The sequence below is a fragment of the Xyrauchen texanus genome, chromosome 7 (genome assembly GCF_025860055.1).
Source record: "Xyrauchen texanus isolate HMW12.3.18 chromosome 7, RBS_HiC_50CHRs, whole genome shotgun sequence".
Lineage (NCBI taxonomy): Eukaryota > Metazoa > Chordata > Actinopteri > Cypriniformes > Catostomidae > Xyrauchen > Xyrauchen texanus.
Genome location: NC_068282.1, coordinates 27,370,735 through 27,396,519, shown reverse-complemented (window position 1 = coordinate 27,396,519; position 25,785 = coordinate 27,370,735). Strand labels below are relative to the sequence as shown.

General features: G+C 38.4%; 2 protein-coding genes across 3 annotated transcripts in view; both read left to right on the top strand.

Moving 5' to 3' along the window:
* The window catches only part of espnla (espin like a), a 43,262-nt gene extending 29,379 nt beyond the window's left edge, over positions 1-13,883 (top strand). Inside the window, exons 6-10 of the mRNA XM_052130723.1 lie at positions 8,557-8,697; positions 8,869-9,016; positions 9,255-9,400; positions 11,743-11,907; positions 12,021-13,883. Of these exons, the coding sequence (XP_051986683.1) occupies positions 8,557-8,697; positions 8,869-9,016; positions 9,255-9,400; positions 11,743-11,907; positions 12,021-13,520 (2,100 nt within the window). The 3' untranslated portion in view covers positions 13,521-13,883. The remainder of the gene's footprint in view (positions 1-8,556; positions 8,698-8,868; positions 9,017-9,254; positions 9,401-11,742; positions 11,908-12,020) is intronic.
* A 118-nt stretch (positions 13,884-14,001) lies between these two features.
* LOC127646823 (kelch-like protein 30) lies at positions 14,002-21,166 on the top strand. 2 transcript variants are annotated; one of them, XM_052130728.1, is made up of 8 exons: positions 14,002-14,145; positions 14,862-15,700; positions 15,842-16,025; positions 16,818-16,904; positions 17,606-17,761; positions 17,949-18,137; positions 19,739-19,884; positions 20,566-21,166. In XM_052130728.1, the coding sequence occupies exons 2-8, from the start codon at positions 14,927-14,929 to the stop codon at positions 20,809-20,811; spliced, it is 1,782 nt and encodes a 593-aa protein (XP_051986688.1). In that variant the 5' UTR covers positions 14,002-14,145; positions 14,862-14,926; the 3' UTR covers positions 20,812-21,166. The 2 variants fall into 2 exon arrangements, with proteins under 2 accessions (XP_051986688.1, XP_051986689.1); XM_052130729.1 differs by having other exon boundaries at positions 14,023-14,145; positions 14,978-15,700.
* Positions 21,167-25,785: the final 4,619 nt, after the last annotated feature.

Below are 25,785 nucleotides of genomic sequence, written 5' to 3'. Positions count from 1 at the left end.
TCATACGACTTTGAGACAGTATGAGGGATGAGTAAATGATGAAAGAAATATGTTTTGGTGAACTTTTCCATTAAGCTTAATCATCAATCATTGTAGTAATCTTTACATAAACAAAATGATCTTAAACTAGGATGAGATGAAATTGATATTGCTATTTTGATCATATTTAAAAACAACTCCAATGACAGAAAATTGTCAGAAAATGTCCCCTTTACATGTATGCATCCTAAATAACAGTACATTTTCATTTATTTTCTTCATTTGGTGGACACTTTTATCCAAAGCGACTTACAAAAGAGGAATAATACATAATTAGCGATTCATCTTAAAGAGACACACAGCCAACTATGGAAAGTGCTGCATTACAAGCTTTCACTTGCATCAGAATAGTGGTATCTAAGCCAGATTAGTGCAACAAGAATATATCAAATATATATTTTTTATTATTATGTAGGCAGTAGATGTTTCCATATCTCCAGTCATTGCCATTTGAAAAACTTCATCAATCCAGTGTTTGTTAAAATTAAGTTTTAACAATTAATAATTAAGACTGTAATTAAAATTACAATCATCCCACTGGAAAAGGTTCAAATAAATCAGCATTGCTTTGTTACATATAAAGTATATACCCTTGTCTTCTACTGTACATCTACAGAATTGCAAGTACTTCACAAGGTTGTATTCCACCTCAAGGGCTTGGGACAGGCCATCTTATTTCCTAACAGTGCCTGTAATGGATTGTTTGGGCTGCTGGCCAGAGAGCTGCGTGCTAGGTATTTCCTCATGTTTTGGTTTCATCCCAAAGAGTTCACCCTCCATGAGCACAGTCCTCTGCTCAAAGTGTGAGTGCCTTCTCTGTGAGACAGCTGCAATCAAATAAATGGATCAAGGGTTTGTTTTACAACTCACATCTATGCTTTTCCACATCCTCTTCAGGGAAGGAAATAAAAGGCCAGCTGTCCTAAATGTGCCTCTTTTCACTTCCCAAAGATTCTTAAGGTTTATTTCAGTATAAAACAAAATGAATTAGTGAGAGATGATTCCTTGTGGGGTGTACAACCCAGCTCTGTGATTTGTTTATTGCAGGAACTTTCAAGCATTATAAAAATGTGCTCGGGGACTTTAAACATGCACTTTGTTGGTGTTAATCAGCCACTAGGGGGTGGTAAGGGAGCTTTTTAATGAGTTTACTAAGATAAAGTCTACTAAGATAAATCTTTAAACATGTTTCTCATCAAACGTTCAGTCATATCTCAAGAATGTTCTGATGGCTTTGACCTTTAGTGGTCTGATACTGACATAGAACATTGTTTACCCTTTAATAGAGAATTAACTATGATTAAAAAAAATCCTGGCATTTAGCTTGTGCACACAGCCAACTACATTTAAGTTGTTAAGTAGATGTACATTTAGTTGTTGTTGTTGTTGTAGATGATACAAAAAAGGGAATGGGACTTGAAGGGGAAATTAGTTGTTTTGGAAATAAGTGTAAATTACATTTTTATTGTAGGAATCTTTGTCAGTCGGTTCATATTTTTTTCCTGTCTTTGTTTTTCCTGTGGCAGTGGTTTTCAACCGTTTTTTCTTCAGGGCCCAGTTTTTCAAATGGCAGCCCAATAATAAACGTATTAACATGACATAGGCATGAAAAAAGAAAACATACATTTTGTTAATTGTTTCAATATGTTTCAATCATTTATTAAAACACATTGTAGTCAGCACAAACCATGTTCATCCTTACAGGTGAATCTATATTTAATTTGGTCTGAATCGTATTTTCAACTTCTGTCAATTGCCTGATGTATTTGTGAGTCAACAACAAAATATATGGAAAGTGTTTTCTAATCCCTTTTAGAAGTTTATAAGCCTATTTATATATTTTTTTTTTGCTGAACTACTGCTTTGCACAATTATATGGTTAGTTGCTTTGTTTATTTCCAGCTGTCAGAACAAACATGCTACCCACCAATGCTAAAAGGGAAAGGTTTGCAGACCATCTCTTATCTGAGACATTATTTACTTTCACTAAAAACTACAATATTTTACCGTGAGCCGTTGCATTTTTAATTTAGAAAAACAGCTTTGGCAGTGAATGACCTGGCTAATGTGAAGAGCTCATCATTGGCTGCATTAATTGACCTGAGTGTGTTGTCACCTATTTTTCCAGGTCATAAATAATTAAGCAAATAATGGAAATGTTCTCTTTATGATACTTCCTGTCCTTTCAGGTTACGACTTGAGAAGTGTTTCTATTAATTACTGTTGATGTGTGTAAGGTCACGTCCTCCCAGTTTACTATGGTGCTAGAGTAAACAAAAACATCTGAATGAAAGAGATACCGTGTCTCTGTCTCTATTGTTCGCATGTGCCGATTGGTTTGTTCCTTTTCCTTCATTAGTGACATTGCTGGCTACCCAATCCATGGTGTGAATTATTAAGTGCATTCTCCTATCAGAGTTTATTGTTTATTGACTATTGTGCCATGGCCAGTTGTTGAGTTGGCATGAAAGGAGTCGAGCCATTTCTGGCTTTGGTGTTCAGACTGTTTGTAACTGTCTAGTGACAGTGTGCTCAGGCACTGCTACGTGGATATCAACACAAATTAACTGGACAATAGTCTGTAAGTAACTGTTATGCTTTTTGTTTATTGTATGTGTTGGGTTAATGCTGGTATCTGTTCTTTGTACTTATTTTGAAGACTTCTAGTTTGTTCATTTTAGAAATATCATGTCAATGCCGGAATAATTTCTAGATTTGTGGTTTCTTTAGCACTGCTGGTTAAATATAACCTGTTTGCTTAGTTTGAACACATTTTCGCAATTAACTGGCAACTTGCCAATAAACCATTTAGATGTTTCTTTTTGTATGGTATATCCTCTTGTTTTTCATGTAATATAAACTTTTAAATTATTTAAAATGTCTTCATAACATTAGGTTTCTTACATGTTTGCCATGCTATATATACATGTAGATTAGAATATTTGTTCTTATTACAGTGCAGTGTCTTTAGTGAAAGTTTAATAGTTTTAGGGCCTCTAAACTTTCATTAATGAACAATTTGAAATTTCTGTTTACAAACAAGCGCACCACTCTGCCACTTCCGGGTTCTTTTGGCTGCCAAAAAAGAGCTGCATTCAGCTGCTTTTTTGGGGGGTTTAAAACACACTGTTTTTCCATACAGATCAATGTATATTCAGCTTCTTTAATTTCCATCAGGATAAGTGGATAAGGATAAACTCCTTATTTGAAACAAATTATGATATTTCCTGCATTAAGTCATTGTTATCGCATCTGGTCTAATAAAACCCACTTACAACGCAGCTGCTGTTGGTAGATTTTAACTTTTCACAAAGAAATCACGAAAACTCAGAACACAAGTGATTGTTTTTAAAGGACAATCACTGTGACTGATATAATGCGATGTATTGTCTAAGGATGATCTTGCATACATTCAATGACCACTTTATTAGGCACACCTGTACACCTACATATTCATGCAATTGTCTAATCAGCCAGTAGTGTGGCAGCAGTACAGTGCATAAAATCATGCAGATACGGGTCAGGAGCTTTAGTTCATTTTCACATCAACCATCAGAATGGGGAATTTTTTATTATCTCAGTGATTTTGGGCATGGCATGATTGTTGGTGCAGACGGGCTGGTTTGAGTATTCCTGTAACTTTTAATCTCCTGGGATTTTCATGCACAACAGTCTCTAGAGTTTACTCAGAATGGTACCACAAACAAAAAACATCCAGTGAGTGTCAGATCTGAGAACACAAACAACTTGTTGATGAGAGAGGTCAACTGAGAATGGCCAGACTGGTTAATGCTGACAGAAAGTCTATGGTAACTCGGATAACCACGCTGTACAATTGTAGTGAGTAGAATAGATTCTCAGAATGCACAACACATCAAACCTTGAGGTGGATGGGATACAACAGCAGAAGACCACTTTGGGTTCCACTTCTGTCACTCAAGAACAGAAAGCTGAGGCTGCAGTGGGCAAATGCTCACCAAAACTGGACAGTAGATGATTGGAAAAACATAACCTGGTCTGATGAATCTCGATTTTTCTAAGGTACACAGATGGTAGGCCCACTGCTGTTGTAGTCCATCCGCCTCGAGTTTCGACAAGTTGTGCATTCTGAGATGCTATTCTACTCACTACAATTGTACAAAGTGGTTATCTGAGTTACCGCAGCATTTCTGTCTGCTCAAATCAGTCTATACACTCACCTAAAGGATTATTAGGAACACCATACTAATACTGTGTTTGACCCCCTTTCGCCTTCAGAACTGCCTTAATTCTACGTGGCATTGATTCAACAAGGTGCTGAAAGCATTCTTTAGAAATGTTGGCCCATATTGATTGGATAGCATCTTGCAGTTGATGGAGATTTGTGGGATGCACATCCAGGGCACGAAGCTCCCGTTCCACCACATCCCAAAGATGCTCTATTGGGTTGAGATCTGGTGAATGTGGGGGCCATTTTAGTACAGTGAACTCATTGTCATGTTCAAGAAACCAATTTGAAATGATTCGAGCTTTGTGACATGATGCATTATCCTGCTGGAAGTAACCATCAGAGGATGGGTACATGGTAGCCATGGTCAGAAACAATGCTCAGGTAGGCCGTGGCATTTAAACAATGCCCAATTGGCACTAAGGGGCCTAAAGTGTGCCAATAAAACATCCCCCACACCATTACACCACCACCACCAGCCTGCACAGTGGTGACAAGGCATGATGGATCCATGTTCTCATTCTGTTTACACCAAATTCTGACTCTACCATCTGAATGTCTCAACAGAAATCGAGACTCATCAGACCAGGCAACATTTTTCCAGTCTTCAACTGTCCAATTTTGGTGAGCTCTTGCAAATTGTAGCCTCTTTTTCCTATTTGTAGTGGAGATGAGTGGTACCGGTGGGGTCTTCTGCTGTTGTAGCCCATCCGCCTCAAGGTTGTGCGTGTTGTGGCTTCACAAATGCTTTGCTGCATACCTCGGTTGTAACGAGTGGTTATTTCAGGCAAAGTTGCTCTTCTATCAGCTTGAATCAGTCGGCCCATTCTCCTCAGACCTCTAGCATCAACAAGGCATTTTTAGCCCACAGGACTGCCGCATACTGGATGTTTTCCCTTTTCACACCATTCTTTGTAAACCCTAGAAATGGTTGTGCGTGAAAATCCCAGTAACTGAGCAGATTGTGAAATACTCAGACCGGCCCGTCTGGCACCAACAACCATGCCACGCTCAAAATTGCTTAAATCACCTTTCTTTCCCATTCTGACATTCAGTTTGGAGTTCAGGAGATTGTCTTGACCAGGACCACACCCCTAAATGCATTGAAGCAACTGCCATGTGATTGGTTGATTAGATAATTGCATTAATGAGAAATTGAACAGTTGTTTCTAATAATCCTTTAGGTGAGTGTATATTCTCAGTTGAAATGCTGAATCCAGCCTATCTGGCACCAAAATCATACCACAGTCGAAATCACGGAGATCACATTTTTCCTCATTCTGATGGTTGATGAACATTAACTGAAGCTCCTGACCCATATCTGCATGATTTTATGCACTGCATTGCTGCTATATATATATATATATATATATATATACACACACACACAATACTGTGCAAAAGTTTTAGGCACATGTGAAACATTTTAGATAGTGAGGATGTCTTGAAAAAAAAAAATACATAAATAGTTTTCATTTATCACTTAATGTCATACAAAGTCCAGTAAACACCAAAAAAAGCTAAATCAATATTCGGTGTGAACACCTTTGCCTTTAAAACAGCACCAATTCTCCTAGGTACACCTGGACACAGTTTTTCTTGGTTGTTGGCTGATAAGATGTTGCAAGCTTCTAGGAGAATTTGTCACAGTGCTTCTATCTATTTATGCTGTCTCTATATGTAATCTCAGACAGACATGATGTTCAGTGGGGGCTCTTTGGGGGCATTGCCAGCTCTTGCAGAGTGCCATGTTCTTTTTGCATAAGTAATGTTTGGGAGTCTATGATTTATATTTCCTATTGACACACTAAAGCAGAAGATATAAATAACCATCTTAAGACAAATGCTATTGTGAAGCATCTTAAGCGCAGTACTGTGTGTGTGTGTGTGTGTGTGTGTGTGTGTGTGTGTGTGTGTGTATATATATATATATATACAGTACTGTGAAAATGTTTAGGCACTTAAGATCTAAAACATTTGTCTTAAGTTGGTTATTTATATCTTCAGCTTTAGTGTCAATAGGAAAAATACATTTTAGACTCCCAAAAACATTACTTTTGCAAATAGAAAAGATTAGAATAGAAGAACATGGCACTCTGCAAGAGCTGGCAATGCCCCCACAGAGCCCCCCACTGAACACTGAGTCATTCTGGGATTACATGAAGAGACCAAAGCAATTTAGACAGCCTAAATAGATAGAAGAACTGTGATGAATGTGAATATTAACTGAAGCTCCTGACCCACATCTGCATGATTTGATGCACTGCACTGCTGCCACACGATTGTCTGATTAGATAATAGCATGACTGATTGTTGGTTTCTGTTGACCTTCTGTTGACCTCTCTCATCAACAAGGCATTTCCATCACAGAACTGCCTCTCACTGGATGGTTTTTTTTTTGTTTGGCACGATATTTATTATAACTTATATTAACACAAACAAACATTTTTACATTATAAAATGCTTAAAATATTATTAAAACTGTAGCACTGCCCATATTCACAATTGAAATCTGCTGCTCGAACAAACTCAGAAGCCTGGTTGCCTGGAGTGTGACAGAGTAATCTCATCTTTATTCAGATTTTTCACTATACATTAATTTGTGTTACTATAGCTTTTCTTCAATTACTTAATCTGTAAAGTATATGTATTTATTCAGTTATCAATTTACACAAGCATTTCACGTGTGTGTGTTGTGTGTGTGTGTGTGTGTGTGTGTGTTTGTGTCTGCGTGTGTGCGTTTGTAAAAAACAAAATCTTTGCATAGTTCTGTGATGGAAAAAACAGAAAATGTCAAAAGTGATGACATAGAAAAGATTTACGAATGACATCTTCACCTTAATAGAATTTGTTTTCATTATCCTTATTTTATTTTAACAAACTTTACAGCACAGAGGTTTTGCAGGTGCGGAACAGAAACTTAGAAAAGCATTTTCACTCAATCCTCTAAATTCAAGAACTGTCAAACATCTTCATCAGGTGTTGTAACCCAAGGTGTAATTGTGATTTAACATGGCATGTACAGTACATGTCAACAGAAGTGTGTGGTCTTGAATTCCTCCAGCAAGCAGAGATTTATGTGTGGGGTTAAACTTTAGTAAACCTTATTCAAGCTGGTAATGCCTACATATTTTAACCATTTCTGGTTCTTTTTATGTTAAGTATTTCATTTCATGTACTAGAACAGAACATTAGGAAATATTATATTGTTTCCCACTGACCTATTAATGACTTTGGTGTGTGTGTGTGTGTTTGAGATAAAGATCTTGTATACCTGAGTGATTTTTATCCAGATTTTTTCCCAGTTTGGCTGTGTGGAGCCACCATTGTAAATGAAAGACTGTCTGAAATTGCTTTATATTAGGCTTCCAACATATCACCATTTAGGACTTATGAATTTATGGCTTTTGCTGTAGTCTCCTCCTGTATCCTCTCCATCTGTGTCTGTGTGGCCCATGAGGCATATAGGAGGATGGGAGGACTGTGTTACTCCTGCATGCACTGCCGAAGCTTCAGAATAAGATAGCTGATGGAAACCAAATGTGCCACGGTGTCCACTGGCTTTGATTAAACCTTCACGCAGAAGCAGATGCACCCTGATCGTGAGTGAGGAACTGAGCTGTTGCTAAAAGGTCATGAAGGGATGAGATTCCACTTTGTTAATGTAGTTTTGCCCCATATACCCACATTACCCCTCCCAGTGTTTATCTATTTATGAATTGCACAAGTTCTGGGAAATGTATTCCTGCCTCTGTCCAAGCAGTGTCATAGTGCATTTCGTGCTGTTTGGACATCAAAGTGCCGTGCAAGAGGAAATTGGGAGGACCACCTCGCAGAGGCAAAGCAAAAAAGCATGCCGCGGCATATCAGTGCTCCCTTTGATGCTCTGTGTGTGTGTGAGAGTGAAAGCCCTTTGAGAACACATTTGATATGCATTCTGCATGGAGTCCATTAGGATATTACAGTTTCATCAGGGGTGATCTAAATGTTTCCATATACTCTGCTTTTTCTCTCTGGTAAAGTGGGATTTAGATGTTGGGCTCAGGTACAACTATTTTGCCCCCTAACTTGGGCCCCTCTTACAGTAACTTCCACATATTGTTGTGTGGAACACAACATTGCACGAAAAAAGATGGCAAATACAGTAGCTTCTGTTTTAAGTATGTGATTATGATGCTGTGCAGCTAATAAAATGGCAGTAAATGGGCTTTCGTTGCATTTCCGTATAGATGCATGTGAAATAGTTTGCTTTGATGGCATATTACCTTAATAAGTAAGTAATATGTGATCATAAAAACTCTGTATTGTAGCTCTGGGCAGCTGCTCAGCCTCTGGAGGAGAACTGTCCTATAGAGGAAGAGCTGAGAGAGAAACCAGCTGTGTCACGGCAACCCAGCTCAGATTATTACAGACAGATCACTAATATACACAAAGACATGGACAGTCTCAAGGTGAACATTCTTAAGTCATTTGAAACATAAATATATGTGTGATAAAGCAAGTCATTATGTGCATGTTTTGATGTTCTAAATCAGAAACAAGGCTCTGGTATCTGGCTTTAGTAAGTGTCGGTTTCATTTTCACATAATTGCTTGACTAACCATTTCCTTCAACCCCACCAGCACCCTGAGACAGAAGATTCCCCTCAAGCTCATTACCCCACTCCACCTCTCTCACCTCCTCCTCCTCCTCCTACCCCCTCGGTCACCTCGCCTCCATCCTCTACTTCACATGGGAACACTTTTCAGAATGTCCACATGGCCAGCACGGGTGAGAAAGTCTTAAGGGACTGTTTAATACCTCAAGTGCTGTTTTGTACATTTTGCAATCCTGACTAAAAAATGTATGAGTACTGCTGTCACCATTGACTCATCCTTCCTTAATTTCACTTAATGACTTAATTCCACTTCATTGAGTAATTGTAATCAGCCTATGTGAATATGATCAAAACATAATTGGAAACAGATGAGAGTAACAAATAATGCTTTTGTTCTGATTGTCATTGCAGTGGTGAAGAACCTTAGCTCTAATGCTCCTAAGAGTAAGCCAGTACCAGAGAAAGGGAGACTGTTGATGGGTAAAATGAAACTGGGAGATGTAAAATCTATCGCCAGCCTCAAGAAATCTGGATTGACAGCAGATTTGACGATTTCTGTTAGCAAATCTTACATATTCAGTCTCTCATGATATTTTAGTCTATTGACTTTACCTTTGAACAGCACAAGCTGGGTTTCCATCCACATATTTGTATGCAAATGATGGGATATTGCATTAAAAAAAAATGCTGGATGTAAACACCAGGATGAGAATAGAATTTCCACAATGCGCATACAAATCTTTTGAGCAATAAGAAATAAAATAAAATTATACTATAAGAAGACATGTGCATAAACTACATTGGAAACACAGTTACCAAATAAATTCTTAGATGCACAACAAAAAAAGCCTTATTGCTGATAATTCACTCATAATATGATAAACCATCGAAGCGATTTTGTCACATAGCATCTCGACTGTTGTTCTAGACACTACTGCTGGAGCCAAAGCCAAACTCATTAAATTATTGGCCGCTATTACCTCTCAGAATTTCCTGATAAGCTGTTGCTCCCAGACATAAAACATCTTCCACCAATTACTAGCCAACATTAAATATGTCAGTGATTTATCTTTGCACTTTAAATCGCAAGTAATTTATAACATTTAATATATTCAATTTTTCTCCCAATTCCTCTGAAGTGAGAATTTTTTTCTCTTGAGCGCATGGGTGGAAATCCTGCTTTATTCACAAATTGTTTTTGAGATATTACGATTTTCACATAAATGACACATACAGTGGGTACAGAAAGTATTCAGACCCCCTTAAATTTTTCACTCTGTTATATTGCAGCCATTTGCTAAAATCATTTAAGTTCTTTTTTTTTTCCTCATTATTGTACACACAACACCCCATATTGACAGAAAAACACAGAATTGTTGACATTTTTGCACATTTATTAAAAAAGAAAAACTGAAATATCACATGGTCCTAAGTATTCTGACCCTTTGCTGTGACACTCATATATTTAACTCAGGTGCTGTCCATTTCTTCTGATCATCCTTGAGATGGTTCTACACCTTCAATTGAGTCCAGCTGTGTTTGATTATACTGATTGGACTTGATTAGGAAAGCCACACACCTGTCTATATAAGACCTTACAGCTCACAGTGCATGAAAAGAAAGTTGTAGTAAGTCAACCATCACTGCAGCCATCCACCAGTCGGGGCTTTATGGCAGAGTGGCCCGATGGAGGCCTCTCCTCAGTGCAAGACACATGAAAGCCCGCATGGAGTTTGGTAAAAAACACCTGAAGGACTCCAAGATGGTGATAAATAAGATTCTCTGGTCTGATGAGACCAAGATAGAACTTTTTGGCCTTAATTCTAAGCGGTATGTGTGGAGAAAACCAGGCACTGCTCATCACCTGTCCAATACAGTCTCAACAGTGAAGCATGGTGGTGGCAGCATCATGCTGTGGAGGTGTTTTTCAGCTGCAGGGACAGGACGACTGGTTGCAATCGAGGGAAAGATGAATGCAGCCAAGTACAGGGATATCCTGGACGAAAACCTTCTCCAGAGTGCTCTGGACCTCAGACTGGGCCGAAGGTTCACCTTCCAACAAGACAATGACCCTAAGCACACCGCTAACATAACGAAGGAGTGGCTTCACAACAACTCCGTGACTGTTCTTGAATGGCCCAGCCAGAGCCCTGACTTAAACCCAATTGAGCATCTCTGGAGAGACCTGAAAATGGCTGTCCACCAACGTTTACCATCCAACCTGACAGAACTGGAGAGGATCTGCAAGGAGGAATGGCACCGGATACCCAAATCCAGATGTGAAAAACTTGTTGCATCTTTCCCAAAAAGACTCATGGCTGTATTAGATCTAAAGGGTGCTTCTACTAAATACTGAACAAAGGGTCTGAATACTTAGGACCATGTGATATTTCAGTTTTTCTTTTTTAATAAATGTGCAAAAATGTCAACAATTCTGTGTTTTTCTGTCAATATGGGGTGCTGTGTGTACAATAATGAGGGAAAAAAAATGAACTTAAATGATTTTAGCAAATGGCTGCAATATAACAAAGAGTGAAAAATTTAAGGGGGTCTGAATACTTTCCGTACCCACTGTACATTAATTTTGCAACTTTTATGGAAACATGATTAATGTTGTAATAGCTATGTTTCCATCCAAGTTGCAAATGTAATTAATGCAAAAAAACAAACATAATGTGCGAATAAAATGTATCCACCTCAAGTGACCATATAGGTTTTTAGGCGCATTTTATTTGCATCTTGGTGTTTCTATCCAGCAGTTTATGTGATATCTTAAAATGTGCATAAAAATGCGTGGATGTAAACCCAGCTAGTGTTGAATGCATGTAGAAGAAAAGTCAAGCTTTTCTTGAAGCTCACCATTACATTATGCCTACATTATGCCTCTGCCTTTTATCAGAATAAAATGGTGGTGTTACCCACAGAGGAGGCTAATTTGTCTGATATTGATTACTTGGTGCCCACCAATGATGAGAAGGGCAGACCTATAGCAGAGTGGAAGAGACAGGTGATGGTACGACAGCTACAAACCAGATTATTTGAACAGGAAACACAGAGAATGAAGGTGAGATGTGTGAAATGTCTTCTAAGCATCTGTGTGACTTTCCATAGAAAATGAGCAGCTTTCTCCAGGTTAGCTTTTATCTGAATGTTTTTAATCTTATTTGTCTGTAACAGGAGAATGGTAGTAGATATGAAAAAATGGACAGTTGGAGGTTCTCCCAGGCTCACAATGCCATCCTGGGCCCATTTGGAGAGCTTCTAACAGAGGATGACCTCATTTATCTGGAGAAGCAAATTAAGAGTGTATCCATGCAAAAAAACTGTGAGGGATATGAAATGGAACTTGCTCGTCTGGCTGAAGAACTCCGAAACATTCTCCCGACACCCATTGTCAACATCACCGTCAACACCCAATACAGGAACCTCTCTACACAGACTCCCTTGCCAGTTTGGTGCAACCGTATTTCAGGCATTGTGAAGAGTATGTCACTGCTTATGACCAACCTAACAGACCAGCCCTACTGCAAAATGCCAAACACTGAGCTTGTGAATGTCTTCTCTCAGGCTTCAGAGAGACAAGTCTCCAAAAGAGGCAGGAGGGAGAAGATAGAAAACGAGATCCACCAGTTTGGGGTATCAGTGAGGAATCTGAAAGACAACTTTGAGAATCAGAATGCTTCCTCATTAGAGGGTTCAGAGAGTACAGAGTCCTTGAGTACACAAGAACAAGAGTTGAAAATAGAAGTAGAAAACGGATCGGATAAGGACTCTCAAAATCATGTACAAAGACCAGAGGCTGATCAGAGTAATGATTCTGATACAGACTATATTGACATCAGTGATGTTATAGAAAGTACGAGCTTGCGCAAGGAACGTATTGTGGTCTTGTTCCTTGGACACTGGAAGAAGTCAGCTTACACTGTAACCTTGAAAAACGCCAAGAGGAAGCAAAGTGTTGATTCATTGGAGATGCCCAAGAAACCAAAGTGTGAACGCAAAGCTAGCTTGGATATCTCTCAGAAGAGTACCATGGAGAATGGTAAATTAGGGCACTTCTTCAAACAGAGAAGTGCTATCAACAAGATGATTGGGAACTGGAGAAGCATGATCTCGTTCGTACCATCACGGCAGATCCGAAGACTCAACCGGCAACAGGCTATTTACTCACCTGAGCAGTTCCTGCCCCGTGTGGATGGATCTCCTGTTGACTATGACACACTGACCCTGGACCTCTTCATGCTTGGCTACTTCCACATACTGGAGCTGGATTTGCCAGCAGATGAGAGGAAAATGAGACATCTGCTTTGCTTTGAAGTTTTTGACCATGTGGGTCAGTTCACCTGGGAGAGAGTCAGGGATTTCCACAAGGCTGTAATTCAGGACATTGAGGCTGGAAACCGGGAATGGAAGGATGGATTTGAGGACATTAAAGTAAATTTTTTTGGGGACGGATCAGGCCAACCAGAGCTTGAACAATCAGAACAGGCCACAACAGTAGAAACGAGGCCCGTGCCTAAAGTCATCATTCAGACTCCCACTCCAGTTGAGGGAGATGTTCTGAGAAATGGTCCAGATATTGGTAGTCTGAGAAATGATGAGATTTGTCAATATATTGACCGTAGTTTTGCTTTTTGGAAAGAAAAGGAGGCTGAGATTTTTGACTTTGAAGAATGACAATATGCTTTTTTTTTTTTTGTGGAAACAAACATATACTGTAGACTTCACTGTCTGTGTAAACTGCATTTCTTCTCCTTCTGGATTTGCTGTAGAAATGGTACCAATATTTATACAGTTTGACAGTGTGGTATACATTTTGCTAATATTATCCTCCAATTTTCCAGGAGAGTGCATTGAAAGACTACCATAAACTGACATGTTTGTTGTTCTGTTTTGAAGCTTTGTAAGAATTATAAAAATGTGAAGTTTTCATTTCTCTTAGAGGATCGGCAGACTTTTAGAAACCTACAGCAGATTTTTTTTTTTGCTTTACCTTGCACTAATATTGGAGGCAGCTTACTGTAACGATTAAATAAATGATCAACTAACTGTTTTGTCGTGTACTGTTGTAGAGTTGTGTCTGTCTCTTTAAGAGCAGGTGGGAACTCAACCATACTTTTCAAATTTCTGTGAATAGCCCCCCTGAATGACTGGCCTAAAAATAGCAGAGTGAAAGACAAGCATGCTGTCCCAATGACTCTGCAGAAGACAGTGTGTCCCTCACCCAGCAACAACAAAATACTTGGCCTTTTTTAACAAATGCTGTGAATAATGTGTGATTTCTGCTTTTATTTTCTACTAGGTAAGTTTGCTTTAGACATTTTCCTGTTTTTTTTCTATTAAAAAACAAAGTCTATGCAAATACATAATCAAATACTGGTTGTCCGTTACTCCTTGGACAATACATTTTGAAATGCTACTTTGAAAGCAATGGAACTAAAACGATGAATGTTAGCATTTTAGTTAGCTATAATGAACTAAAAATGTAAAAAAAAAAAAACCTTACAAAAATGAGCAACATATTTGTATGACTTGAAGCCTCTTAAAAATACAGTATTAGAATTGATTTCTAAATGTTACTTCACAGAGCATTTAACAAAGGAAAGTAAAGGGGGAGCTAATTTCTTCTTGTTTTACATCCTCTGTAGCTTTGCCAATTCAAAATTTTTTGTATTTTGCGAGCAAACTCTCATAGACAAGGAAATTAGTTTTGAATGGTAAAAACTTTAATTCCTAGCCTTATACACTACCAGTGTGCTTGTCAAATAAATTGCTTTTGGCAACAATCGTTTTTTAAACCGTAAATGTCCAATAATTTAACTCGCATTGATGTGCTAACATGACTTAATTCCTGCTCATCCAGTTGGTTTCTTAAATGTTTTGTCACCAAGCCAGAAAGGCAAAAAATTGTCCTTGGGTCAAATAAGGCTCTAAGTGAACTACACTACGCTATGATCATGAATGTCATAATGGGATTACACATGACTCATCGTTCCCATTTTGTCTCATCCTGCATAGGTAAACACTGACAACAGCTGTTGGTTAGCTCTGAATTTATTAAGGTCATAGGTCAGAGTGTCATCATGGTGCGTAATGTAGACGACCTAGACTTCTGCCTCTCTTCCCATCCACAGAGCATTTTAGAGGGCCTGCGCTCCCTCTGTTCTCAACCCAAACTTGTGGATGTCACCTTGTGTGCTGGTGGACAGGATTTCCCCTGCCATCGGGGCATCCTTGCCCTCTGCAGCCATTACTTCCATTCCATGTTCTCTGGAGATTTTGTAGAGAGCATTGCTGCTCGTGTCGAGCTTCATGATGTAGATCCGAATGTGTTGTCAACCTTACTGGACTTTGCCTACACAGGAAAACTCACCATCAACAAAAACAATGTGGAGGGACTTATCTGCACTTCCAGCCTGCTCCAGTTCAATACCGTCCGTACTGTATGTAGCCGATATCTGCAGCACCAGATGGATGCCACAAACTGCTTAGGAATCCTTGAGTTTGGAGAGATCCATGGCTGCCCTGAGGTGGTGGCCAAAGCCTGGAGCTTCCTCCTTGAAAACTTTGAGGCAGTGCTACAACATGAGGAGTTTTTGCTGATGGAAAAAGATAGGCTGGTAGCCTGCTTGCAGGATGAGGATCTGCACATAAGAGATGACCGTTCTTGTGCCCAAGCGATTTTGGCCTGGGTCAGGCATTGTAGAGACAGTCGGATCTGCCACCTGCGAGAACTGTTGAGTTTGGCTAAACTCTCTCTCCTACCAGAATCTTACCTCACTGAGACCCTCCTTCAAGAGCCACTAGTGCAGGATTCACTTGACTCCAAAGAGTTGGTTGAAAGAATATGTAGAGAGGTCAGAAAAAAATTATACATTTTATACTAATCTTGTTTTCAAAATATATTTAGCAGATTTCTTAAACTTAATGTTCATTTCATGCTAATCGTATTGAACTACTAAACATTTGTTCCAAATGGAATTTTTTTCCTTTGTCAGAAAGGAGAAATTACAGAAGATGATCCAGAGCAGAGAGTCGCTCAAAATGTCCTCAACCTGCAGGAGGTGTTATTTGTTATGGGTGGTCGCTCACTGGATGACTCAGATGAAGATGAGAATGATGATGAAGAAAGAGATGCAAGGTTGCAGCCCAGAAACTGTGGGTTCTACAACCCAAAGCTCGGTAAGGACAAATTCTTATTTCTTCATTCAGCGGGCACATCTGTCCTTTTTGTAAATTTATATAGGGTGAATTAGGGTAATCTGGGACATTGGGTGATGCGGGACACGTAAGACTGACTTTTCGTAAATGCGGTACGCCCAAAGTCTGTGCACTATGTCTTATCCAATTTTCTAAGTGCAATTTTCGTATCAACTTCTGTCTGTGTATTTGCACAAACTGTGGGTTTATTGTACATTAATGAAGTTGCGCAAAGCGCAGATGTGCCTGTGAAATGCACTTGACGTTTGAGAAGCACATCAAATCTTGCTGCAAAGTCTCAATTTAGCTCTTGCAGATAATCTCAAAGAGCTATCGATCACTTTTAATAAGAGCCATAATTTGTGCATCAATATGATTTATAATAATAATAATAATAATGGTAGTCTATTATGCGCATCATTTCGTTAACCCACTTGTGGCTAGACTTAGCGCATGCTTGCACGAAAATGTAAAATTTTCATGGTCATGTCCACTGACTTTGTGCATATAACATATTGTATAGTGCTGCACTTAAGGCATAGCACTCTTAAAATAGGGCCATATGTGTACATTTTCTTGCTTCCTTACAAGGAAGTGTGCGATAACCTTACAATATTCTAGCGGGGTTGTCCTTTGATAAGGCCTGATATGTTGGTCACAGTTAATTATAGTAGAAAGTGCACAAAGTGTTCCAGAGCCTGTGTCATCCTACATATAAATGTGCATTTTAAAGATGTCCATAATAATAGTGCATTTAATTCCTTTTTTTAACAGGGCAGTGGTATCAGCTTCCTGATTTTCCAAACTACAATAAATGGGGTTATTCTGTTGTCTCTTTAAATGATAACGTTTATGTCACAGGTGAGCTGAACTATTTTCATAAGATATTTAAAATGACCTGTTGCTCAAACCAGGGCTGTAGAGGGAGAAAAACCAGAATAATTTATTCACAATATTTATTGAATAATGGAAGATTTGATGGGGGGACGTATCTCCATAAATCTACACTGCTGTCTCAAACCAGAATGACAGGAATGAGAGGATGATAGAGATATAAATGAAAGAATGAAAGGACATCAACGAATAGAACGGGAGGCGACTTCTATTTTTACAGAGAGAAAATCAAGATGAGTTAGAGATTTTTTGGGGGTGTTTATAGAGACGGGGCCCTTTGAGAAGAGGATCAGAGAGATTTATATTTTTATTTTACATTTAAAAGGTATGTTACATGAATGGAATATCATCTGCATGGAGGATTTGAAAATGAAACAGAACATCCCCCTGTCTTAAAGACTATCCTGCTAAGATTCACTGAAGACCTGAAACCACTTTAGAAATAAGAGGACTACAGTACACAGTAACAGAACATTTAATTTGTGATGACTTGGGGAAATAGCTGGATGCATTATTCCTTATTTTGCATGGTCACCAGTGGGGACAGTTTGAAATGCAGATAAATCAGCTAAATCTTCCTAATTTGTCAGAATTTAGAAATAACACAAAATAAAAAAGTGGGAAAGTATACGTTTCACTTTTTTTTCAACCTTTTATCTAACTCACAGGAGGATCGAGAGGGTCTCAGTCCAATACCTGGTCCACCACAGAGACCTGGAAGTACATCACTCGTGAGGGGAAATGGGTCACAGTCGCCCCAATGTTGCGGCCCAGGACAAACCACACCTCTGCAACTCTCAATGGAGAGATGTATGTAATTGGAGGTAAGAAAACAAATACATTACAAACAAAATAACTGGAGGCTTTAGAGAACTGTTTTTGGGTACAAAATTGGTTAGTTTCCCCAGCTGAATTGGACAACTTATCTCCATAATAGAAAATAATAGCCTCATCTGAGTCACGGACACCTATTGCATTCTTATGTAAGATTTTATATTTTTCCATTAATAGGAACTACAATGGACTTTGTTGAGGTTGAACATTATGACCCATTCAGTAATTGCTGGACTCTCACTGGCCCAGCGCTGAAGTATATGACTAACTTTACAGCCACTTCATGTGAAGGAAAGCTGTACCTCATTGGTTCTTGTGCTGTAAAATATAATGCACTTACTATGCAGTGTTACAACCCTGTCATAGGTAAGACACAACACTGGTCAGTGTGGCTAGTATGGATTTAATGGTTATTAAAGGGATAGTTCTTCCAAAAATGTAATTATTTACTCACCCTCATGTGTTCCAAACCGACATGTTTTCATTTCTCCTGAATAAAAAAGGAAGTAGTTGAAAGAATGTCCTGTTGGCTGAATTCAATAGAATGGCAGTACAATGAGACTCAGTTTAACATTTAATAAAGCACCCAAAAGTGTCATAAAAGTAGTCCATGAAACTTGTGTGTTATATACCAAGTCATGTATGATGAACAGATCATAATTTAAGTCATTTTTTTAAAATGTTTTTATTTAAGCACTGAAATCCAATATGCCAACTACATCGATAACATAATCACATGTAATGCAACATATCGCAACCTCATTGATTATTGCGACTGTTAAATTAAGTGTTATGCTGCATTCCATTCAAATCGGATGTGGGATATTCCTACTTGATATGTCTGATCTCCAACCATAAAGTCATTCCATTGCCAGATGCTCAGAAGATGACATGTAAGGAAACAAATCTGTAATACTCCTGTTAGCTTAGCAGGGGTTCGACTGTCACCAGAGACGTCTCATAACAACCCAATTGATATATAATGCTTCAGTGCTTGCATTTGTGCTACAGGTGAACAATTATCAAAATGGAGTATAATTTACCATGTTTTGAACACCCATCTCTGCAAAAAAAAATTTAAAGGAATGGTTCATACCCAAACATGAATATTAATTGATTGACTGGAGTCATGTGGATTACATTTATGCCGCTTAAATATGAATTTTGAACCATCAAAGCGCTGGCACCCATGTACTCCCATTTTAGGACCTGACAGAGCTCTATCTCCTAAAAATCTTAATTTGTGTTGTGCTGAAGTAAGACAGTCATATACACATCTGGGATGGCACCAGGGCAAGTGAATAATGAGAGAATTATTCACTTGCCTATTCCTTTAAACAAGCTTTAATATAAATTAATCTAGGAAATTTTACTAATTTATCTATATTATTTGAAGTTAATGTTTATAACCCTGGGTGCTGAAAAGTGTGACGTCACGTACCTGCATCTTGGCGAAGTTGAAAATTTCTGCACAAGTTTCCAAGTTGGAATTCCTACTCCATTGCACTTTTATTAGTTGGAAGATGGAAAATCAGACTTTCCGAGTTGAATGAAATGCAGCATATGTCACTATGTACTGCCATTGTATTGAATTTAGCCAACAGGACATTCATTAAATAATGTCCTTTTGTGTTCACAGAAAAAAAAGAAAGTCAAATTGGTTTGGAACGACATGAGGGTCCTTAAATAATGACAAAATGTTCCTTATTTGGAGAACTATTGCTTTAAAAGATATTATTTTAATATCAGTAATAACAAACAACCCTTGTTGCAATAATAACTTGTCATAACATGATTAATGTCTTATTATGAACAGTTATTTTGCTATATGGGACAAATGATTCAAAACTATTTTATGAAACACTTTACAACTTGCAGTATAAATTATAATGTTGTTGTTGTCTCATACAGGTCTGTGCCAATTTAGTATTACTAAAATCTAGACTCATGATTCTCTTCTTTAACAGATAGCTGGAGCATCGTCTGTTCTCCTTTCATTCCTAAATATCTCTCTTCTCCCCGGTCTGTCTGTATGGATAGAGTAATTTACCTAATTGCGGATAACACCAAAAAGGTCTATATGTATGACCCAGTGAGCAATATGTGGGAAAAGGTATGTTTTAGTTTAAAAAACATTTTTCATAGAAAATCTTGAAACCAGTATGGCTCAAGTGCTTTGACGAAGAACAGTTGTTTTATTTTCACTATTTAATGAATACATTTGATTTAAGGAATATTCCGGGTTCAATAAAAAATGTTAAGCTTAATTGAACAGCATTTGTGGCATAGTATTGATTTAACACAAAAATTAACTTCGTCATTAAAATACCCACTGTTTCAAAAGTATAGCCACAAGACATTTACAATATGTGGGTTAACATGATTTTAGTTTGATAAAAATCACTTACTAACCTTTTCTGGTTGAAGTTATATCCAATTTTACAACTTCATTACCATGATGATGTCAACAAACACTAAAACCCGAGAATGACTGTAAAAACTATAATTTAAACAACTTTACAGCTCAAATAATACACAAGTTTTAACAGAAGAATTCATGTAAGTGCTTTTATAAAATTATAAGCTTCACATTTCTGCCCTTAAATCTTCCAAAAATTTGCCCCATTCACTTCTATTGTAAGTGTCTCACCATTTTTGCTTTTTTTAAAGAACAGGAGGGAGGAGTCTAAATATTTGTTTTTGGTCATCAACATTATGCCACAAATGCTGTCAATTCAGCTTAACGTTTATTGAACCCAAAATATTCCTTTAATAACGCCAATCTATTTTTCAGATTCAGTTCCTACATACTCTTCATGAGAATGGGGGTTTGGTGGTTCTAGGTGGGCAACTTTACGTGACAGGGGGGCACTGGCAGGGCATGGAGGGGGATTACGGTGTGGAGGTGGAGGTTTACAACCGTGCCTCCAACACTTGGAAGGTGGAGAGCTTTCTTCCCAGGCTCTGGACCTACAGTGGCTGCTGTTCCATCTTCCTGGACACCTCACAATGGACAGAAATATTCCCCAATGAGACTTAGGGTCTTCTGCATTGTAAATAAATCCATGTCTTAGGCTTTGTTGTGAAAAATGTTGTCTCCAAATACACTGTTTATTATCATTTAGTATTTGACCAGAATCACAGTTTATAGCAATCATATTATGATGTCACAGCAAATAATATTTCTTAGATATGTAATTATTTGGTTTGTGTGGGTTTTCGAATTTGTATATTTAGATATGCGTTTTTTATGAGCACTTGATATGGGTTTGGTCTCTCTCTCTCTCTCTCTCTCTCTCTCTCTCTCTCTCTCTCTCTCTCTCTCTCTCTCTCTCTCTGCTTTCTTATCTATGCAGCGTGTAAGTCACCATTTCTTCTGTCGTCTTCATATTTCAAATAAAACTCTTTGAAGTTAATTAGTCTTTTTGTATTTAATTTGTTTATGCGCGTTATTAAACCATTGGCATGTGATGCAAAGCACTGTGCAATGGCATGCATTATTTATTACAAGCAAAGCTTTCACGACATTTGTTGCACTGTCATTAGTTTACATAGCAGCTGGCTAGATCCACTTTAAGGCTTTAAGTCTCAAAAACTCTTTAAGTCTCTGTAAGAATTGAGGATTTTTGGAAAAACATCACTGTTCAGATATTAGCGTACTTGGGATCGATACTTGTTTCCAGATGAGTTGTGAAGGGGAGCAGGGACAGGCTGTGATTCAGGTGTTTGTTTTCCAGCTGGAAAGTGGAACTTCACTAGCTGTAACTTAAACAGGTTATTGCACCGTTACCCATTCAAAACAGCATGTGTGAATGAAAGAGGAGAGCCCTTGATTTAATTTTAATGAGCCTTGCCAATTAAGGTTGATCAGGGGGTCAGTTTCAGGTTCATCTGTGAAACTTGAAGACAGGTGATGTACTCCGAAACTAATTTCCTTGTGCTGTTGTGACATCCTGCAAAACTGAAACGGAGACAGACGTGATGAAATAGTTGGCAATAAATAACAGTCTAAATATTTAATCATAAATATTCATTCATAAATATTTATTAGCAAACATCAAAACAGTGTTTAGATAAATTCTGCAAAAGGTGAGTGAGTAAAACTTAAAAGGCTGTAAATATTAAAAGATAATCAAGGGACCATTTGTGGTTCCTCAGCTGCTGGACGTGTGGGACATGTACTTGCTTGCTCCCCTCCTAGGTTTTAAGCATGTTGGGTGGCAGCATTCTTGGTAGCCTGTCTTCCCAGGCCCACGGCAGGTGAGGGGGAAGGAGGCCTGGCCTCTAGCCCGTCGACCGAAACACGTGCTCTCCTCCCTGGCGACACATCTAACTCACACCGGGGTCCTGATGAGCGGGTTCGGCAACACATCTAACTCTGCCAAACCCTTCTCTCTCTGATACTGGGCCTGCAAGGATGGCAGTGTGTGCACACATGGAGAATAGAAGTTGTCTCCCTGAGAAGAGGTGCGCTCTTGTGTTTATGTGGTAGCGGTGATGAGGCTAAATACATCAGGTGTGCCTCGTTCCCCCACTGCCCAAATGAGGCTTATTAATTATGCGCCTCTTCTCCTGCCCAACTCCCGCCATGAGCCTGGCTGAAGGAATGGTGGGTCGTTCTGCCAAACCATTTATGAAAATAGTAAAAGATTGTACACAACCTAATTAATATTCATGATTTTGTGACATCATAACCAGCAGACACCCTTTAAATTAGCTGAAAATATCCTATTTATGTACTTAAAGAACTTATACTTATGATGATGGGGTTACTTAAGGAAACGTTGACAGTCCTTAGAGTTGTTTTCAAAGAACTGAACGGGTTCCTGGAGGATCTCCAGAGGTTTACACTGGTGTGGCTGCGGAGGAACCTCAAATAGTGCCTCAAGAAGTTTTAGTAAAGATCACTTTACTGGGAATGTGTAAGCCTCTCTTCTTACACTAATGATAATGTAGAAGCTGGGGGAGTCACTACTTAACCCAGATAACAGTACAGAGGGGAAGACTTACACTGTGCATGAGGATGAGGAGTCCAACATCATACAAGTTCCTGCCCGCATCCAAGAGATCTTCTGCAAATCCTTCAGACACCATTTAAAAGAGCCTCAAATATCATATGTACTCAAGCAACTTAAATATATATAGTTTAAGAACCTCGAAGCATTTCCCTTATGATGTGGTTACTGAAGGAACTGTTAAAAGTCCTTGGAGATCTTTAGAGTTCTTGCATAAACTAAGAGCAAGTTTCTCAAGAAACTGAAAGGGTGTCTGAAGGATTTCCAGTGGGTTCTGCAAAACCAAATATTGAGTATCTTTTAAATTTTACATTGTTATGCAGAAAGCAGTGTCAAATGTGGTCAAATGTGGAGTGGTGGTGGCGTAGTGGTCTAAAGCACATAACTGGTAAGCAGAAGGTTGTCTGTTCAATCCCCACATCCACCACCATTGTGTCATTGAACAAGGCACTTATCTCCAGGTTTCTCCAGGGGGATTGTCCCTGTAATAATGGCTCTGTAAGTCACTTTGGATAGAAGCGTCTGCCAAATGCATAAAATGTAAAATGTAAATGTAAATGAGTAGGATGTCTGAATTTGCAGTATCAAAGAAATAGAAGAACAATACCCTGATGACCAACTGCATCCACATAGAATCTAAAGTGTGCAACCAGTGGGCACTTTACTATCCCACTATAGAAGGGTCACATGAGTTAAAAAGCTGTCAGATTAGAAATGTTGAATTAAAAAAGCACAGAACCAGCAGATTTGTGTGGCTCTTATCTAGTGTACATACTATATACCATATATAACACCTGAGCAAATATACTGTATCATACTGTAGGTCCAAGAACATATGGGCAAAGAGTATTTAGCACAGATGGACCACATCTATTAAAATGAATGGGAGGAATGGAATGCCCAATGGATGTAGCAAATGTTTTCCAGGTAAAAGAGCCAATCAGCTTTTAGACAAAGATGGCCTGTCAATCAACTCGAGAACGTGAATGCCAATAAATAAAACTGTGAAAAATTGTGTTTTCTATCATGATCTTAGCTAAAGAAGCACAATTTATGATACAATTATAGTCAGATGCTCTTTGATCGTAATCTTGACCAACCGTTTTGGAGATTTCGGTCTTTCCCCATTCAAGTATAGGAGCTGTACTTTTATGCCACTTGTTTATCTATAAATCTACATACATGCATACTTAAAGAGCATACTTCATTAACAGTTCAAGAGAAACAGTTAAAGTTCTTTATCAAATTCAGTACATAGTCTGAAAGTTTGGAGGCAGCTCATTAGTCTCATGTGTCCCTACTTTTTCTGTCTGATCACCCCAGATAAAAGGCAAGGCACTACTCTGATGCAATGGCACAAGTGTATCACTAGTGTTTTATGATCTGCAAAAAAACCCAAAACAAAGCATAAATCTCCAAGTTTTTGAGAACTGCGCATTTTCATCCGTGCTTGTAAGTCAAAACATTTCAGTATAATGTAGATTATTGCCATAAAACTCTTTTGAGGCCCTGCACTAAGAAAACAGAGGGATTGGTGACCTGGTGGCAGAGGTTTCATGTATGGTGAAATAACGCAGTCTCTCTATCCAGGAAAAGATTTCAAGAAAGTGCTTCCCTATTCCAGCACTGTTTTTAAAGGATTGAGAACGCAGAAGGGACCATCACTAATAACGTGAGAGGTTGATGGAGCACCTTTGGACCTTATTTCTATTTTCCATAATTTTTTCCCTACACATATTGGTGAATAGACAGATGAGTGTAGGGAAGAGATCAAGAGATAGAGGTACAGAGGCTCTTTGACAGAGAAAGAGGGAGCCACATGGCTTTGAAACTGAATATGTGCACAGCAAACATCACAGCCACAGTGCTCTTTCCGAGAGGGAAAACCCGTTTGGAGTTTTTGATAAACAAACTCTGTGGTAAAGGGCCATCTGAAAATGAACTGTTTCACATGGAAATAAATGTATATATTTCTACTCAAAACCAGACTTTGGTTCTGAAAAATTGAATGAACCCCATTAAGTATTTAAAGGACTGATGTAAACTGAGCCAGAGTCATAGTTTATTCTACATCTACATTTCATTAGATTTGATAAAAGTGGCAGCTCTCTAATATTCACATTTAAGAATCAGAAATGAACTAAATGGACTCTTGTGTAAAATGTGACTTGTGTAAAGTAGCTAGTCACATTTGTGCAGATATGGTGATCATAGGCAACCATACACTGTAACTCAGGTATACCTCAAACCATTATATTCAGTGCAGATCCATGTAGAAGAGTTGGCATATGGCATAATTTCCAAACAAATTTGTCAAAGGAACAGTATCGGTAAGAATGGAAATAAAATAAACAGTCGTTGATTAATAATTTGGGGAACAAAGGTTCTCTCTCTCTTTCTGAAGTTTATAGCATTACCTTGGCCACTGTCTGTCTTCCCCCACAATGCTGGTTTTGGGAAATGAGAAGGTCAGTGGCCTTCTCCCATGAGGCTGTGAAAGAAAAAGCTCATTTTACATGGAATGCAAAGCCGCTGTTTGTGATAACAGTGCCCTCTTTTTGCTAGCCAAGTCTAATGAATGCCAACTGTGCATAAATCCAGTGGAACCTATTTTAAGATCTGTGCTAGCCTATAAGTAAAACTTAATTAGTCTGGTTGGTATAAATAGTATTTTTAATCCACACGTTTATATTTTTGGAGACAAGAAAGACTTGTGTCACAAGCTCTTTGAGAGTGGAGACATGTTTTTTCTTTCTTTCTTTCTTTCTCTCTCACACACACACACACACACATACACACACTCGTGCCAATTGAAAATTTGCCAATTTGAATGTGCTGCTGACATTGTGAAGTTAATAGATTGCATGCATATGAATGTTATGGTAACACTGCAATAACTATGGGTCACAATGTTTTGGTGGTAGCAGTATGTTAACATAACATCCTAGATGCTTACTTATTCCTACTCTGTACCTCATTTTGTCTTGATGTGGGAATGA